We start from the raw sequence: 19,018 nt of genomic DNA on the forward strand, positions 1-19,018 counted from the left end.
TTTTACTAAGTAGACTAGTAGAGTAATGATTAATTGTACTACAGTGGGACTCCTCTTAGGGTACCTGCAGCTGTGCTGGAACTATTATTAAGTAGGGGGTGCTGTAAGGAATTGAATCTGCCCGCAAGGCAGCGTCGAAGAAAATGTGACGTTTTTTGGACTTTCATCCATATTTAGAAGAATATTTAATTTTAAATTAACATTAGGATTATACTGTTGATGTCATTATTCAGTATCTTCTCCTTTTCTCACTCACTCTAATGTAAGCACCTGCTCCCCCTTTAGTTTTACACTACAACAGACAGCAACACAGGCATAAACACTGAACTTATTATTATGGAAAACCAGATTATGATGAAAATCAAACACTTTTGAAGAGAGAGCGTATGAAATACGATTAGAGCTGGGAAGCACAAACTGTTTTTTAATGCATTTTGTTGGTGGTATAAACACAAGACAGCCAAATCCAAATCCTTGTCACCAAGGGGTGCTGCAGCACCCTCAGCACCCATCTTCCCGCTCCCTTGGGTACCTGCCCACTGCCAAATGATAAGTGCACTCATCTCGCCTTCGCCCTGTCCCGCTGCTGCAGCTTGGTTGGCTGCCTTGCTCTATTTCCGTCCTCAATTGGTCGATTTCAAAATGGCCCCTCCTTTCCTCGCTGCCGTCCAGGCATTGCTCACCACCTAGCGAGACGATCACACTTATCGCTTGGCGGTGGGCAGGTACCGTTATAGTGGTCACTTTGGGACAGGTCAAAAGTGTTCCATTTATATTTTTCTTCAGTATTAATTGTTATGGCCTAATACTTGCTTTTCGACTATGAACTGTTTATGTTTCATGTGCACATCATCACATGCATTTACAAATGCTGAAACTGATCAAAACATGTTAACTCCCACCAGGTAAGACCCCTCTCTCTCAGCTCTCTTCCCACAGAAGTTAGCATAATATGAGTTTAAGGTGCAGAAGAGTCAGGCTTCAATCTTTGAATAAATGTTACACTGTCAAATATCTTTGTTGTTGTGTGAGTGCCGTTAAATAAAGTTGATGCAAGTTCTCAAGTAACAGACCTCTGCTCTCTCACACCTCAAAGAATGTTTTTAATCCTCCAGTTAGGCTACTAGGACCAAGGGATTCAAACCAGCCACCCCAAATCCACAAAGTACTGTGTGGACAACAGCATCACACCATAAATTGTTGGCTATCAAAAGTTTAACACATTCTGAATGAGTGGATAAGATTACTTGACCCATAAACGTAATGTCCTAATGTAGTTTACAGGTAGTTCCTACACATTTTCCATTTCAAAATTCCATACGTTTCCAGATTCAAATGTCCAGAATTCTCTGTCAGACCATAGTTGACAACCGAGTAGACAATGGTGTCACTTTGTGTTGAAAAGTGGTGGAGACATGTCCCCGTTGTAAATTACATTTATGGCCACACCACAATTTAGAGGTTTTGGGTTTGAGTCTCAGTGAAAGCTTGGACTTTGAAGAACTTCTCAATTGAAGACTGAAAAGCTCTTTACTTGACCTTGTGAGACTCAGTAACACACAAGAGTTTGACAGCTATGTGACAGTTTTGAGATTGTAGGTTCGAGTCTCAGTGAGTTAGTTTTGAAAGTGGACACCCAGATGGAAGACTGGAAAGCTCTGAGAAAACCCAGTTGTTTAAGAAGTGTGACCCAGTGGCTCAGAGAGTTTGATTGCTGCACAGCAGTTTTGGGGTTGTGGATTCAACCCTTGGTCAGTTTTGAGGTCGTGGGTTCGAGCCAGTCTCTTTCATCAGCGTGTGTCAAGCGTGTGTCATGTGTTCAAACTACTGATGATAAAGGAGCATCACTGCTGGCATTTTATCATGTGAACATTTCTGAAGCCATAGTCTGATGCAGGGATTTAACCAACAACCTTCTGCACCACATATATTTATCTGGGTGAGCTATAGCTCACTTCCTCTGGCATAGAGCTGGGCAATATTCTGGATGAAAAACCATATGCAAAACCTAAGACCATAATCTAGTCTCATATCTCCATATTACCATATCCAACATCTAAGACCATATCTAGTCTCATATCACCATATCCAACATCTAAGACCATATCGATACAATATTTTTTCTTATCAAATTGAATCAATATGATGTAAAAAAAAGAAAGAAGGGAATACTGCATTAATAAAATGTAGAACTAAATAATTGGGACTGCAACGCCCTTCCAACAATTATAGGTTGCCTCAGGAATTCAAACATAAATAAATGACAATTTTCATGCAAACGTTACTATGGAGATGAACTATTTTTAGAACAAAGGTAGCAGCTCATATTAGGTGCTGCGTGCTGTCGTCTGGGCACAAACCTCTGACCGGTGCTGCATTTAGAAAGGTGTGTGAGCGGCCTCGCCAGATGACCGGGTAAGTCGGTAAGATGAGAAGATTGGATTTTGTCACCACACTGTATGAGGGTGGACTCGGAGCAGCTCGACTGACGACGACCGTTCAATCCAATATCATTTTATTAAATACAACATATTGGTGACAGGCAGGACACATACAACGTGGACAGCAGTTACTTTGTAGCCACTTCGTCGAGCTTGGGCTCTGAAAGGGGGGGGGGGAAGAGAACAAAGGAATATGAGTGACAGTTCGTGGCAAGACTTTCCGGTGAGCCCGGCATTAACACAAACTACTGAGGACAAGAGATTTTGAAACAAATCATCTCCGAACACAATATAATAACTATATTTTGAACATCGCTTATCTTAAACGTTACAAAGTGCAAATCAGATGAGAGATGAGACAAAGACTGGAACAATTTATAGCCACTAGCTGGTAGCAGCTTCATCATAAACAAAACAGTGTGAAGCTCAGACACAGCCAGGTCGTGGACGGCTTTTTAATCAGAACAAGGAAACCATCTGGTTTTGAGCTGTCTCGCTATCTCCACTCTATTTATAGACACTGCAGCACCTAAACAATGACCTGAATCACATGGCACATTGCATCACTCCAATGGCAAAGAAGTACATATTTATAAAGGGGAAGTGTGAAATGAATTGAAAGCAAAGACTCGCTAAAAGTCATTTTAATTGCACATCATAAGGCAAAGACACAAAAAGGCGATACAGGGTATATGCAGGAATCCTCAAGTTAAATTCAAGACCTTAGATTTTAAGACCTTTTCAATATAATTTAAGACCTCAACGCCACTTTCGTCACATAATCACAAGTTTCATCACGATACAATATTATATCGATTCTTTGGACGACGATACGATACTGGCTGATGTGACAAAGTCTGCCACGATACGATTTAGATTCACTTCAGGGGTCTGCGATTGATATGAGATGATATAATGCCCATTAAAATCCAATTCACTATGTCAAACCGAGAAGGAGTCTTTCAGAAAGTCTGGCAACCTATTGTCAGCCTGATTTGAAAATGTAACGGTTGATGTTTTATCCAGCTAATTGTCATCTGTCATCGCCTTGTGACTTACGGTATTGATTGATTGATTGTATTATGGATATAGAAAAGACAACAAAATCCAAGGGATAAACATGTAAAAGTGTGGACACTTGTCTCCAAAATGGTCCCTGGTCGTATCTGATCATTTGTGCCACCACCATTTTATTTGATTATATTATTATTATTTTCAGGGTGGGGGGATGGGATCTGTTGCTTGTGTGTTTGTTCTGTGCTGTATTTTCTGTGATGTCTCTATTACATTTAAAAATCAATATACAGATGTAAAAAAAGAAAGAAAAAGAAAACGATGATATATATGCCTGTTTAATCCAATCAGCTACAAAATTGAATACTTCATCAAATGGTGATTCAAACTTTTAAATACTTTTTAAGGGCCTTAATTTTCCATAAATTGATTTATCAACTTTTATTGCTTTTCAAGACCCCGCGGATACCCTGGAGAAGAACATGTATAAAACGTAAGTCACTTTTTCTACAACATTCGGCCACTGACCTGGAAATTTGAAGTCGGGGAACTTGGTGAGGTCTCCTCCACCGTATAGTCTCTGTAGTTTGACCGTCTCTTCAGACACGTTCTTCTGGTAGACAGGGCCTCCATCCACGATGCCACCTGAGGCCCTGGTAGGAGAGAGACAGTGCCAAATGATGAGAGAGTGGACTGGCCTGGGGAGAGTTTTACTACTTTACCCACTAATAGTTATGGGTATGAATTAGGCAGAGGAAGCTGATGATCTCAAGTTGACACCAACAAACAAAGCTGAAAAACTTCAACTCCCTTCTCTGGTAAATGCCATCGTTCTGAATAAAGAGTGAGTTCTCAACCAGATCGATGTATCACAGTGTCAAGAGCAATGTCCACCAGGTGTGGTACGGCTGCCGGAACAGACTCGCAAACATGTCATCTTGTCAGATTAGGGATGCACCGATCACAGAATTCTGGGCCAGTACCGATGTTTTAAAATAACAATTTGGCCGATAGCCGATACTAGGGATGTCAACGGTTAACCGTTAATCGATTAACCGTCGCTAACGTCGTTGTTCGGTTATTGCTGTCGGTCTATCAGTTAATATAAAAAAAAAAAAAAAAAAAAAAAAATTTGGTCTATTTACTCAATGAGCTCATGCCCAAACAAGGCGTGTCTATTTAGATGCTGAAATGTTAATGCTTTTTGTGTTAGAAATTCTAACACAAAAAGAATTTGTGTTGAAATGTTGATGCTTTTTGTTAATGCTTGTTAATGCTTTTTGTGTTAGAAATTCTAACACAAAAAGCATTAACATTTCAGCATCTAAATAGACACGCCTTGTTTGGGCATGAGTTCATTGAGTAAATAGACACACAAAAAAAAAAAAAAAAAAAAAAAAAAAATTTAATATTAAAAAATTATGAATTAACCGATAGGTTAATCGATTATTAGCGTCGGTTAATCGAAAGTGAAATTAACCGAAAATTGACATCCCTAGTTAGGGATGTCAACGGTTAACCGTTAATCGATTAACCGTCGCTAACGTCGTTGTTCGGTTATTGCTGTCGGTCTATCAGTTAATATTAAAAAAAAAAAAAAAAAAAATTGGTCTATTTACTCAATGAGCTCATGCCCAAACAAGGCGTGTCTATTTAGATGCTGAAATGTTAATGCTTTTTGTGTTAGAAATTCTAACACAAAAAGAATTTGTGTTGAAATGTTGATGCTTTTTGTTAATGCTTGTTAATGCTTTTTGTGTTAGAAATTCTAACACAAAAAGCATTAACATTTCAGCATCTAAATAGACACGCCTTGTTTGGGCATGAGTTCATTGAGTAAATAGACACACAAAAAAAACAACAAAAAAAAAAAACATTTTTTTTTTTTAATATTAAAAAATTATGAATTAACCGATAGGTTAATCGATTATTAGCGTCGGTTAATCGAAAGTGAAATTAACCGAAAATTGACATCCCTAGCCGATACCGATATTTTTTTACGCCTTTTTTGCGAGGGAAACAAATAAATCTTCATTATAAACTGGCCTGTTTTAAAGTCTTTTGAGCACCTTCATCACACTATCTTTGAATGGACAAATTCAATCATACTGTAGTGTAATTATGAAACAAACAACAAATTATGTGACCCAACTGTTAAATATCGGCCACTGCAGACAGTGAACAGCACCTTTTTTTTGCAGATAGTCGATTGCAGTCGACAAGGCAAATGCCGATATACGGCCGATATATCGGTGCATCCCTATGTCAGATGCAGATCTGGCAAATATACGCATCTGGTCTATTTTTGCGAGATTCGGACCACCTTTGCGTATGACAGGATAACATGGGTAGGAGTCTGTTCCGGCAGCCGTACCTAGTGATCTGACACATGTGCCAGTACTCGCTAGGCAGTCACTGTGCTAGGGCTGCAACTAACGATTATTTTGATAATCGATTAATCAGTAGGGTTAGTTGTCGATTAATCGATTAATCGGATATATTGAAATCGCTCAGAAATGCTCGATTTAACCCTTTGATGCATACAATTCCAACATTACGATGATTCTAGTAGTCCCTGCAACATAAGTCTGCATCAAAACATTCTTGTTTATACTGTATTCATTAGTGGTTTATTTTGGAACACTTCAAACTTGCATACAAAAAGGGGGAAACCACAACCAAGTTAAATTGTAGAAAACTGTTTTTATTTACTCAAGAACATGAACACTTCACCAACACCACTTCACTTCCTCTCTCCTTCACTGCCTACTTCCTTTAGCCCTTCACCACTTCACTTCCTCTCTCCTTCACTGCCTACTTCCTTTAGCCCTTCACCACTTCACTTCCTCTCTCCTTCACTGCCTACTTCCTTTAGCCCTTCACCACTTCACTTCCTCTCTCCTTCACTACCTACTTCCTTTAGCCCTTCACCACTTCACTTCCTCTCTCCTTCACTGCCTACTTCCTTTAGCCCTTCACCACTTCACTTGCTCTCTCTAATATGAAATAAAAAGGAATCACAGGCAGGCTATATGATTTTTAGTTAAACTGGTCATAACTTTTAATTAAACTGGGGCCATGCTAATCCAGTTTCAATCATCTGAATTGAACTAAAATTAAATATGAAATTAAAAGGCAGACTTCTCTTGAATTACAGGCAGAGCATATGCTTCAGCTTGTTAAACAAGTAGAACTGGTCAGGCTAATCCAGTTTCAATAATCTGAATTTAACTCAAATGAAATATGAAAAAAAAAAAAAAAAAAATTTTTTTTTTTTTGGCCAAAAAGCCAACGAATCGATAATCAAATTCGTTGCCAACGAATTTAATAATCGATTTTAATCGATTTAATCGATTAGTTGTTGCAGCCCTACACTGTGCCGAGGCTTGCTTTGGTCTGGGGGGGGAAAAATCACCTGACTTATTATGGGATGTATGAAGCAATTGTCTGCTTAAATTTAATCACATGACTGGTTTGGGTTTTTACAGCCTCTGTGTTTGACAGGTTGGCACAGTCAAACCAAGCACACCTACTGTATGTACCCCAAAACCCAAGTACATACTTTGTCAAAATACTTATACATAATCTGTATTTGTACCAGACCCATGAGTCATAATGTCGGTCAATCTTCATTTGCATAGAACATTTCATAAACATAACAGCAGCATAAAATGCTTGTGCAGTCAAACAGGTGCACACATTCAACAACAATCCCAGAACAGTTAGAACCAACGGAGCATCTGCGTGTTGGTTAGACACTACATTTATTTGTCCAGCAGATGTCATGATGCACTGTGTTATTTGAGGCTTTGAGCAGTGAACCCATTTTCGACTCAATTGGCTGCAAAGCGGCAAAAGCTGCAGAAAGCCTCGTTTGGCCATCACTAGCCGTACCCGAGCCGCACAGAGCCATACCGCATCTGGTGGACATTGGCCCTTTGACTATAAGACTATTGGACTTGAGACTAGGAAGAGTCCCTGTTAGCACATATGACCTACAACACTGGGACTACAGCAACTGCTATTACATAATAACAACTGTTATTATGCAATTATCTCCAAGGTATGATATCACAAGTGTCATTATAAGTCGTCGTCGTGGTGGCTACTGACTTGCTCTTGGTGTTGTAGTCGCGGACCTTGTCCAGGAACAGTTTCTGGACAGGGTCGAGGTCCTTGGTCTTGTTGAAGAGGACAGCGGACATGCCGATGTTCCTGCGCAGGGTGACGGTGAGCGCCGAGCGCAGCAGGGAGGACAGCTGGAATAACTGGTGCAGTGCCATGCTGCCTGCCAGAGAGAGGAGGACCGAGACACACCATTAGCTTCTCATCGACAGTGCATCATACTGGGGGAGATGCGGAGTCTGACGTCCAGTGTACTATGGGCAGAGTACTTTATCCAGTTATTTACTTGGTGTTTGAACATTTTACTTATATTCTGCTCTGAAAATATCCTGGTAAACTACAACTATTAGCCTTTTTCCACTTCCCACTGTGGAAACCCTCATTAATGTTTTGCTTGCACCTGTTAGTTCCTACATTTAATTTAGACACAAAATGGGTGAATTTGGTGGGAAGTCAGTGAAAAGGTAAATATACAGCCTACAAGACAACACTGGTTAAATTGTTTCATGTAACGTTATCTGATACTCAACACTTGAATATGCAGTGCACCATTACCATTTAGAAACAGAAGCCAAACACTGCAATTACAGACCAACGTTACACAAGGTCACCATTTGATTTCGACAACATAACCAGAGATCTTTATCCCGTCCTTTATAACGTCCGAAGCTAACTGCTAGCTAGCTAGCTAACTGTTAGCCTTCTTCATCTAACTTGACACAACAACCGCTAACAAGCTAGGCTAACAGTAGCAGCCCTGATCAGGCCCTCAGATAGTACCATCTGTCTCTGTCATGTGTTGAGCTTCGATAAACCATCATGTAGGCCTATAACTATTGAAATGCACCAGTTATCTGTTGTTTCTGCAATAACGGAAAAATATTACAAAGTCCAACATTTATTGGCGTTTGAATTAAATCGCACTACTCACCTTGGATTTGACACTTCAGCTCAGATGCAAATGTGAAGGACCGCGGTGGATTGTGGGAATGTGGTGTGAGACTGGAGGTGTTCAGGGACATCAAAGTGTCACTTCATTTGCGCAGCACTGCGCAGCTCTAACCTAGTTTATTTCCTGTCAGCTATATTAGACAGACACTTATACTTGTATTAAATAATATAAATAATATGATCATATATAATAATAATATCATAATATATTAGATAATATAATAATAATATTAATAATAATAATATAATGTATTATTATACTTGTATTAAACACTACAACAGGAAGTAAGCTATGCAAGTTAAAACGTCTATTGTTATTATGACAACATGAGTAACAAATCTCTTTTTGATTGAATCGTTGCTTAATGCTCTTGTTCTTACAAACAATAAAAAAGCAACAGGTTTCTAGAATATTACAGTATTCAGTACAATACACAATATTATCACTATCTCTGCCCTTATTATTGATTTATTTTATTGTTACATTTCTATTTGTCTTTGTAATAATTAATTATTGCATTGAATTCATTTCCTTTTTTTTGTAGCTATCTTGTATGGTGCTGTCTGCTGTGTTATTGTCTGTCTGTGAGTATTCTAGTTTTTGATGTTTGTGTGTTCTTAGATGTCACAGTGCTCAAATAAGAACTACCATTTAGGCGAAAATTGTGGACCTATTTATTTGTCAGTCAGACTCACAACTGGGCTTGAATGAAAGCTATGAAGCTCCCCTTTAAAACATCAACCATGTTCTCATAAAACGTGTGTAAATTAGCCTAGAATAGGACATGTATCAGTAAATGGTATTGAAACCTTCTTCCCTGAAACCTCTGCCTGTTATTTTTTTCTTTTCTTTAATGTCTGTTTTGTTTTTAACTTCTTTCATATATCTGTAAATGGATCTATATATGTGCTGTAATTATTCACCTCATTGTTTGTATATTAGCCTACTCTTTGCCAATACAAAAATATGTAGGCTATATATCAGAGCAACTCTGATTATTATTAGCCTACCACGATTCATGCATCATATAGTTTTCTCTTGCAGTTTTCTAAGCAAAATGTTGTAGTGGGGTAAAGGGGGTGGCTGGATACTTTATACCTCTATAGAGATCTATAACTGGCCAAAAATCACTAAGAGAATGAATCATCCCAGTTGGTACCAGTGGCCCAAATTTGGGTTCTGGCTCAATGTGTAGTCAGGCAATTCTGTTCTGCATGAAATAACATGTCAGTCAGTCACTAATCAGCACCCTCTGCTGGATCTAGTTAACTCTGCACATTACTTTGTTAGTTGGTGATGCACAACACCTACCTGAATTCTACACAGATTCATTGAAATGTGTCTTTTTCAGATCATTAAATAGTCTAAATAAAGATATCTGACTCTGTATATGTGCTATACGTGGATCAATTAGAGAACCTGGCTTGTGGGGGGACACTGGAACAGCTAATCACTTTACTCGCCTCTCACCCTGAATCAGCATTTTGCTTCACATCATTCTTCTTGAGAAGCCATTCCTCTAACAGTTTTGCAAACAGCAACATGTGCAGCTTCCATGTTTGCATCATTGTACCTCCAATGTTTCTGTGTGGTGCTGATGGACAGCTCCTTTTATCAATAAAATAAAACATGCTCTGAAAACACATTATTTGACCTCCGTACTGTTTATGGTCAGATGTGGGCCACGGACATTTTTGAGATTTTCAAGTGGGCCGTGAGTCGGAAAAGGTTGGGAACTGCTGCACCATTACAATGTGACAGGAGGGTGACATCACAGGGGAAAGAGACCAGCCAATAAGAGAAGGCCTGTTGAGTACCCTATAGTTGTCAGGCTTCACCAAACATTTGGATTTAGGTGTAGTTCCACTGGTGCTTTTCTTGTTCTGCTGTTTTACATTCAAGTCTATGGCTCTTTTGCATTTCCACAGAAAAGGGGGCGGGGACATGTTGCCTATCTGATGTATAAAGTCCACTATTTCTGCAATACTAAACGGTTTCAAACATGGCCATTGTTTCCATTTTGACTCAAACATTTACCACAAACAGCCATTTTTGTGATAGATTTTTTATTGCGTTTTTGTGTGATAAACACGGGACATCAAAGCACAAAAACATCCATTCCACACACAAACACTCAAATCCCTCCTCCACAGACCGCAATTAACAGAGCTCAAACACATTTTCATGGATACAATTTCAAAATGTTCCATGACTTTTCAATGATCGATAATAGAATTTCCATGTAATGTGATTCAATCAATACCAGAAATTATTACTATGGACAAAGAGGACACAGCTGCTCTTTATATTGGTTTTTAGTGCTTTAGTGTCACTGCATCATGGAAGCTATTGAATTAAAACAGGAATTTCAATTTTACATAAAGATATTAATATAAAATAGAAGAACTAAAATAAACACATATTAGACGAGAGCTACGTTACGTCAACAGCTACAGAGAATACATTTGCCGTTATGTTACATTCCATGGAAGGTTATCCACACGAGAAGATTACTGTAACAATTTCATTACACACAACAAAATGTCATGACTTTTCCTACACTTTCAAAAGATTTGACTAATTCCACGACTTTTCCAGGCCTGGAAAACAAGATTTTGAAATCCCATGACTTTTCCAGGTTTTCCATGGAACCTTGAATTATTATTTAATCTCTTGTGTGGATTTTCATGTGTGTCTTCAAGTTTTGTTTATAACCAAAACTTTTACCACAGACTGAGCAATTAAATTGTGTATCTCCTGTGTGGACTATCATGTGTCTCTTTAAGGTTGCTTGATGACCAAAACCTTTACCACAGATTGAGCAATTAAATTGTGCATCTCCTGTGTGAACTAATATGTGTGTCTTCAAATATCCTTTTTGAGCAAAACCTTTACCACACACTGAGCAATTAAATTGTTTATCTCCTGTGTGAACTATCATGTGTGTCTTCAAATATCCTTTTTGACCAAAACGTTTACCACAGACTGAGCAATTAAATTGTTTATCTCCTGTGTGAACTATCATGTGTCTGTTCAACTCTCCTTTACGACCAAAACCTTTACCACACACTGAGCAAATAAACTGGGTATCTCCTGTGTGGACTATCATGTGTATCTTCAAGCTTTGTTTATAACCAAAACTTTTACCACAGACTGAGCAATTAAATTGTTTCTTACCTGTGTGGACTATCATGTGTGTCTTCAAGTTTCCTTTACGACCAAAACCTTTACCACAGACTGAGCAATTAAATTGTTTCTCATCTGTGTGGACTAACATGTGTGTCTTCAAGTGTGCTTCATTACCAAATATTTTACCACAAACTGAGCAGCTGAAGTGTTTCTTCCCAAGAACTTCAATGCTTTTCTGTGAGTTTAATCCTGACTGAGGTTCATTAGTTTCCATCCATTCGTCATCATTGTCTTCAGTCTCAGAAGAGTCTGAAGTCTTGTCAACAATAGTTGGTTGTGAATTACTAGCTGGATATAAGTATATAAGATAGAACTCCCCGGTTGGTTCTGATTCTCCACAGTCCTCTTCATCAGCTTCTGTTTTCATCTGTTCAGTTGAACAGCTGGCTAGAGGTTCTGCCTCTCTGTTCTCCTCAGTTTGGCTTTGATGAAGTTGTGAAGGCTGATGTTTCCCTTCCTCATATTCACTCTTCACAGGGACAGCAGTCAATTGGAACTTGGTGATATGGGCCTCCCCCAGCTCTTGAAGCTGTTCCTCCTGACTGGTCCAGAGTTCCTCTTTAATGTGTGGAAGCTCTGGGTCCTCCTGCTCCTCTTTAATGTGTGGATGCTCTGGGTCCTCCTGCTCCTCTTTAATGTGTGGAGGCTCTGGGTCCTCCTGTTCCTCTTTAATGTGTGGAGGCTCTGGGTCCTCCTGTTCCTCTTTAATGTGTGGAGAATCTGGGTCCTCCTGTTCCTCTTTAATGTGTGGAGGCTCTGGGTCCTCCTGTTCCTCTTTAATGTGTGGGGGCTCTGGGTCCTCCCGAAGCTGCTCTCCTTCCTGAAAGATCCAGAGTTCTTCTTTGTGTGGGTGCTCTGGGTCGTGTTCTTTTTTAATGTGTGGGGACTCTGTGTCCTCCTGAAGCTGCTCCCCCTCCTGGCTGGTCCAGAGTTCCTCCTGGCTGGTCCAGAGTTCTTCCTGTTCTTCTTTAACGTGTGGGGGATCTGGGTCCTCCTGGTGCAGACTGGGGCTCCGCTCCTGCTGCTCAGCGGGATTCTCTTCTTTAATGACCAACAGCTGCTGGAGGTCTGGTGGAGGCAAGGCTTCTCTGTGTAACCGCACAGCGTCCAGAAGTTTATCTTCAACAGTCGCAGTTAGGGGCTGGCTGCTTCAACACAGCTCTCAGCTTCTGGACTTTAGACATTTTCGTTTTTACACAGTGACCGGAACTTTACTGACAAACTTTATCCTTCAAAGCTCCAATAGCTTTACAGCTAGCTAACGTTAGCTTCACAGCTAAACCATTCATCCGAGTCCATCCCTACATCGAGTCTTCTTATTCTTCCTCTGAGTTAACGGAGCCCGCTGGTTCCACTTTATACCCGTGATTGTATCAACCCCACACACGAGTCTTCTGTTTGTAAATTAAACTTCTGAAAGTATAACCGGGAAAGAATACGCTACTGCTAACGTTACTCTCGTTTGTTTACATGGGAGCTTCAACAGAACAGCGTGTTACTTCCCAGAATGCCTTGCGGCACCGAATAAAGCCGAGCAGACTCGGGACGGGATTACTACTACTACGGGAGTCGTGGGGAGGCAGGTGGGGGATGGGGGCGCTGGTAACTACGGAAAGCGGTGTTAATTCCATCGTAGTTACCCAATAACTACAGTGTAACTACAGGGGCGTGGTAAATTCACATCTATACCCTGTACTTCGTAAATACAGATTTGGTACCCTGTAAGTAGCCTACAGATTGTGTACCCTGTAGCCTACTCACGTTGTAGCCTACAGATTGTGTTAGCAAACAAATCAATACATTTGGTTTGGTTTGGTTTATTTGGCATTCAAAGCAATTACTAGCCTACATCAAACATTAAAATACATCATAAAAAACAGAGATGAATGCTAGGAAAGGCCTGTGTATTTCTCATAAAACGTGTATGAGCCTAGAATATGATAGAGACAGTCCGCATGTCTGGGAACGCCCACAAAATGTTAAATGGCTGGCGCACGAGTGGGGTAAAACCGCCCATATATCTCATGGGCTGACTCACCAGAAGACGGTGCTGCGGCTCTAAACTACAGGTTTCGGGGTTCTAGAGCAGAGCACAAGACGTCTGCTCAGATGTGCGTTTACTGCGGTGGTTAAATCCCCGATCATGTCTGCCTGGGCTGGGCTAGCAGCTAAATTCTAACTTTTCTGAATGGATAGAACGGGGTTTTTACCCCACCATGACCACGCCCCCAGCCAGGCTGAGCTAGCTAAACCAGCGTCTATGACGAGCGTGGCCTCAACCTCATAAATGTTTCCTTGAAAACTCTGCCTGTTATTTTTTCTTTTCTTTAATATCTGTTTTGTTTTTAACTTCTTATTTCATATATCTGTAAATGTATTGTAGCGATGTGGGTTTGTCAGTAAACATGGGGTTGTCTAGTTGTCACGTTAGTCTGGGGTTGACATGTCTGTGGGGATTTACGGGGGTACGTAAAGGCAGCATGCGAGCCAGTGGGTGTGGTGGAAGAGAGGGATTCACCTGTGATTGGCTGGGGGAAGGGGGAACGTAAACGGGAGAGCATCAGCTCGGGGTGTTGAAGTGGAGCCTGAGGAAGGAGGCTGTGTGTAGCTAGGAGCTGCAGAGCTAGGAGAAGCTAGCTGGTTTGGGTGTGGGTTGTTTTGGCGTGGACCACGGCTGACAGTGGTCCCCGGTGATAGTGATCCACAATAAAGTGCGGTGACAAGAACCTGACTCTTCGACTGCTTTGTGGGATCATTACAGTATATAGCCTATATATATATGTGCTGTAATTATTCCCCTGATTGTTTGTAGATTACTCTTTGTCAATAAAAAATATGTACAGCAACTCTGATTATTATTAGCCTAGGCCCTACTACGATTCATGCATATAGTTTTCTCACAGTTTTCTAAGCAAAATGTTGTAGTCGGGTAAAGGGGGTGGATACTTTATACCTCTATAGAGATCTGAAGCCAAAAATCACTAAGAGAATGAATCATCAGTTACCCCTGGCCCAAATTTTGAGTTCTGGCTCAATGTGTAGTCAGGCAATTCTGTTCTGCATGAAATAACATGTCAGACAGTCAGTCACTAATCAGCACCCTCTGCTGGATCTAGTTAACTTCACATTGCTTTGTGTTGGTGATGCATAACACCGACCTGAATTCTACACAGATTCATTGAAATGTGTCTTTTTCAGATCATTAAATAGTCTAATAAAGATCTCTGACTCTGCATTTGTGCTATACCTGGATAAATTAGGGGACCTGCCTTGTGGGGGAACACTTTATTTGACTCTCACGCTGAATCAGCATTTTTGCTTCACTTCATTCTTCTTGAGAAGCCATTCCTCTAACAGTTTTGCAAACAGCAGCGTTTATGCCTTCCATGTTTGTATCATTGTACCTCCAATGTTTCAGATGGATTGTGTCATGACAGACTGAACACTGGCTTTATACCTTCCATCCCCTGAATACATCAAAGAGCCAGGTCATTTGCTCTACATTTTAAGATGAGTAAAACATTCATAAAACTAAAACTGGGAAGCTCGGTCCTTCCTCTGAATCTGCATAATGATAATCAGTTTAGTCCAGCCATTCCCAACCTGTGGGCCAGGGCCCATTGGTGGGCCGTGAAGGTAATGCAAGCGGGCCACCAAATCATTTGCAAAACATTACGATCTTCAGCGGGGGGAAAATAATTATTATGTATGAGAATGCATTTACCCATTGTTGAATCATACCATAATTTAATTTGTAATAAATTATTCATCAATTAGCCTATTGTAGTTTCTGGTTTCTGTGTGGTGCTGATGGACAGCTCCTTTTATCGTTAAAATAAAACATGCTCTGAAAACACATTATTTGGCCTCCGTACTGTTTATGGTCAGATGTGGGCCACGGACATTTTTGAGATTTTCAAGTGGGCCAAGAGTCGGAAAAGGTTGGGAACTGCTGCACCATTACAATGGGACAGGAGGGTGACATCACAGGGGAAAGAGACCAGCCAATAAGAGAAGGCCTGTTCAGTACCCTATAGTTGTCAGGCTTCACCAAACATTTGGGTTTAGGTGTAGTTCCACTGGTGCTTTTCTTGTTCTGCTGTTTTACATTCAAGTCTATGGCTCTTTTGCATTTCCACAGAAAAGGGGGCGGGGACATGTTGCCCATCTGATGTATAAAGTCCACTATTTCTGCAATATTAAACGGTTTCGAACAGACATTGTTTACATTTTGACTCAAACATTTACCACAGACAGCCATTTTTGTGATAAAATGTTTTATTGCGTTTTTGGTGTGATACATAAACACGGGACATCAAAGCACAAAAACATCCATTCCACATACACACAAACACTCAAATCCCTCCTCCACAGACAGCAATGAACAGAGCTCAAACACATTTTCATGGATACAATTTCAAAACGTTTCCATGACTTTTCAATGATCGATACTAGAATTTCCATGTAATGTGACTCTGAATCAATACCAGAAATTATTACTATGGACAAAGAGGACAGAGCTGCTCTTTATATTGGTTTTTAGTGCTTTAGTGTCACTGCATCATGGAAGATATTGAATTAAAACAGGAATTTCAATTTGACATAAAGATATTAATATAAAATACAAGAAGCACTAAAATAAACACATATTAGACAAGAGCTACGTTACATCAACAGCTACAGAGAATACATTTGCTGTTGTTACATTCCATGGAAGGTTAATAAGTTATCCTTTATTTATCCCCATGGGGAAATTCATCCTCTGCATTTGACCCATCCTCTACTAGGAACCTTCCTAGAACTAGGAGCAGTGGGCAGCCGCAGTGCAGCGCCCGGGGACCAACTCCAGTTCTTTTGACATTGCCTTGGTCAGGGCTATTTGACAGGAGTATTAACCCTAATGTACATGTCTTTTGGTGGTGGGAGGAAGCCCCCAGAGGAAACCCAAAATAACACGGGGAGAACATGCAAACTCCACACAGAAAGGACCTGGGACCGATCGGGGACCTTCTTGCTGTGAGGCAACAGTGGTAACCACTGAGCCACAGTGCCGTGTGGTTGTGTGTAATTTCATTACACAGGACAAAATGTCATGACTTTTCCTACACTTTCCAGGATTTTATAAATTCCACGACTTTTCCAGGCCTGGAAGACAAGATTTTTGAAATCCCATGACTTTTCCAGGTTTTCCATGGAACCCTGAATTACATGTTTACTCTCTTGTGTGAATTTTCATGTGTGTCTTCAAATATCCTTTTTGACCAAAACCTTTACCACAGACTGAGCATTTAAATTATGTATCTCCTGTGTGAACTATCATGTGTCTTTTCAAGTGTCCTCTTTGACCAAAACATTTACCACAGACTGAGCATTTAAATCGTTTATCTCCTGTGTGGACTATCATGTGACTCTTCAACTCTCCTTTACGACGAAAACCTTTACCACAGACTGAGCAAATGAACTGTTTATCTCCTGTGTGGACTATCATGTGTGTCTTCAAGTCTGCTTTACGACCAAAACATTTACCACAGAGAGAGCAATTAAATTGTTTATCTCCTGTGTGGACTATCATGTGTGCCTTCAAGTCTGCTTTACGACCAAAACATTTACCACAGAGAGAGCAATTCAATTGTTTATCTCCTGTGTGGACTATCATGTGTCTGTTCAACGCTCCTTTATGACCAAAACCTTTACCACAGACTGAGCAAATAAACTGGTTATCTCCTGTGTGGACTATCATGTGTATCTTCAAGCTTTGTTTATAACCAAAACTTTTACCACAGACTGAGCAATTAAATTGTTTATCTCCTGTGTGGACTATCATGTGTTGGTTCAAGTTTCCTTTATGACCAAAACCTTTACCACAGACCGAGCAATTCAATTGTGTATCTCCTGTGTGGACTATCATGTGTGTCTTCAAGCTTTGTTTATTACCATAACTTTTACTACAGACTGAGCAATTAAATTGTTTATCTCCTGTGTGGACTATCATGTGTGTCTTCAAATATCCTTTTTGACGAAAACCTTTACCACAGACTGAGCAGTTAAATTGTTTATCTCCTGTGTGGACTATCATGTGTGTCTTCAAGTGTCCTTTATGACCAAAGCCTTTACCACAGACTAAGCAGCTGAAGTGTTTCTTCCCAAGAACTTCACTGTTTTTCTGTGAGTTTAATCCTGACTGAGGTTCACTAGTTTCCATCCATTCATCATCATTGTCTTCAGTCTCAGAAGAGTCTGCAGTCTTGTCAACAATAGTTGGTTGTGAATTACTAGCTGGATATAAGTATATAAGATATAAGTTCCCGGCTGGTTCTGATACTCCACAGTCCTCTTCATCAGCTTCTGTTTTCATCTGTTCAGTTGAGCAGCTGGCTAGAGGTTCTGCCTCTCTGTTCTCCTCAGTTTGGCTTTGATGAAGTTGTGAAGGCTGAGGTTTCCCTTCCTCATAATTTTCACTCTTCACAGGGACAGCAGTCAATTGGAACTTGGTGATATGGGCCTCCCCCAGCCCTCGAAGCTGCTCTGCCTCCTGACTGGTCCAGAGTTCCTCTTTAATGTTTGGAAGCTCTGGGTCCTCCTGTTCCTCTTTAATGTGTGGAGGCTCTGGGTCCTCCTGCTCCTCTTTAATGTGTGGGTGCTCTGGGTCCTCCTGTTCCTCTTTAATGTGTGGGTGCTCTGGGTCCTCTTTAATGTGTGGAGGCTCTGGGTCCTCGTGTTCCTCTTTAATGCGTGGGGGCTCTGGGTCCTCCTGTTCCTCTTTCACGTGTGGGGGCTCTGGGTCCTCCTGGTGCAGACTGGGGCTCCACTCCTGCTGCTCAGCGGGATTATCTTCTTTAATGACCAACAGCTGCTGGAGGTCTGGTGGAGGCAAGGCTTCTCTGTGTAATCGCACAGCGTCCAGCAGTTTATCTTCAACAGTCGCAGTTAGGGGCTGCTTCACCACAGCTCTCAGCTTCTGGACTTTAGACATTTTCGTTTTTACACAGTGACAGGAACTTTATTGACCAACTTTATCCTTCAAAGCTCCAATAGCTTTACAGCTAGCTAACGTTAGCTTCACAGCTAAACCATTCATCTGAGTCCATCTATAGCCTACTATTGAGTCTTCTTATTCTTCCTCTTGAGTTAACGGAGCCCTGGTTCCACTTTATACCCGTGATTGTATCATCCCCACACACGAGTCTTCGGTTTGTAAATTAAACTTCTGAAAGTATAACCGGGAAATAATACGCTACTGCTAACGTTACTCTCGTTTGTTTAGCTACATGGGAGCTTCAACAACACAGCGTGTTAC

The 19,018-nt window shown here is 40.6% G+C and overlaps 1 protein-coding gene across 1 annotated transcript; it reads right to left on the reverse strand.

Annotated features, from left to right (window-relative positions):
• Nucleotides 1–2,498: 2,498 nt before the first annotated feature.
• On the reverse strand, nt 2,499–8,560 carry atp5pf (ATP synthase peripheral stalk subunit F6). The gene is made up of 4 exons (XM_083634431.1): nt 8,512–8,560; nt 7,569–7,743; nt 3,984–4,108; nt 2,499–2,601 (listed from the first exon to the last, which is right to left on the reverse strand). The coding sequence occupies exons 2-4, from the start codon at nt 7,736–7,738 to the stop codon at nt 2,570–2,572; spliced, it is 327 nt and encodes a 108-aa protein (XP_083490557.1). The 5' UTR covers nt 7,739–7,743; nt 8,512–8,560; the 3' UTR covers nt 2,499–2,569.
• Nucleotides 8,561–19,018: the final 10,458 nt, after the last annotated feature.

The sequence above is a fragment of the Poromitra crassiceps genome (assembly GCF_964638095.1).
Source record: "Poromitra crassiceps genome assembly, chromosome: 3".
NCBI classification, from domain to species: domain Eukaryota; kingdom Metazoa; phylum Chordata; class Actinopteri; order Beryciformes; family Melamphaidae; genus Poromitra; species Poromitra crassiceps.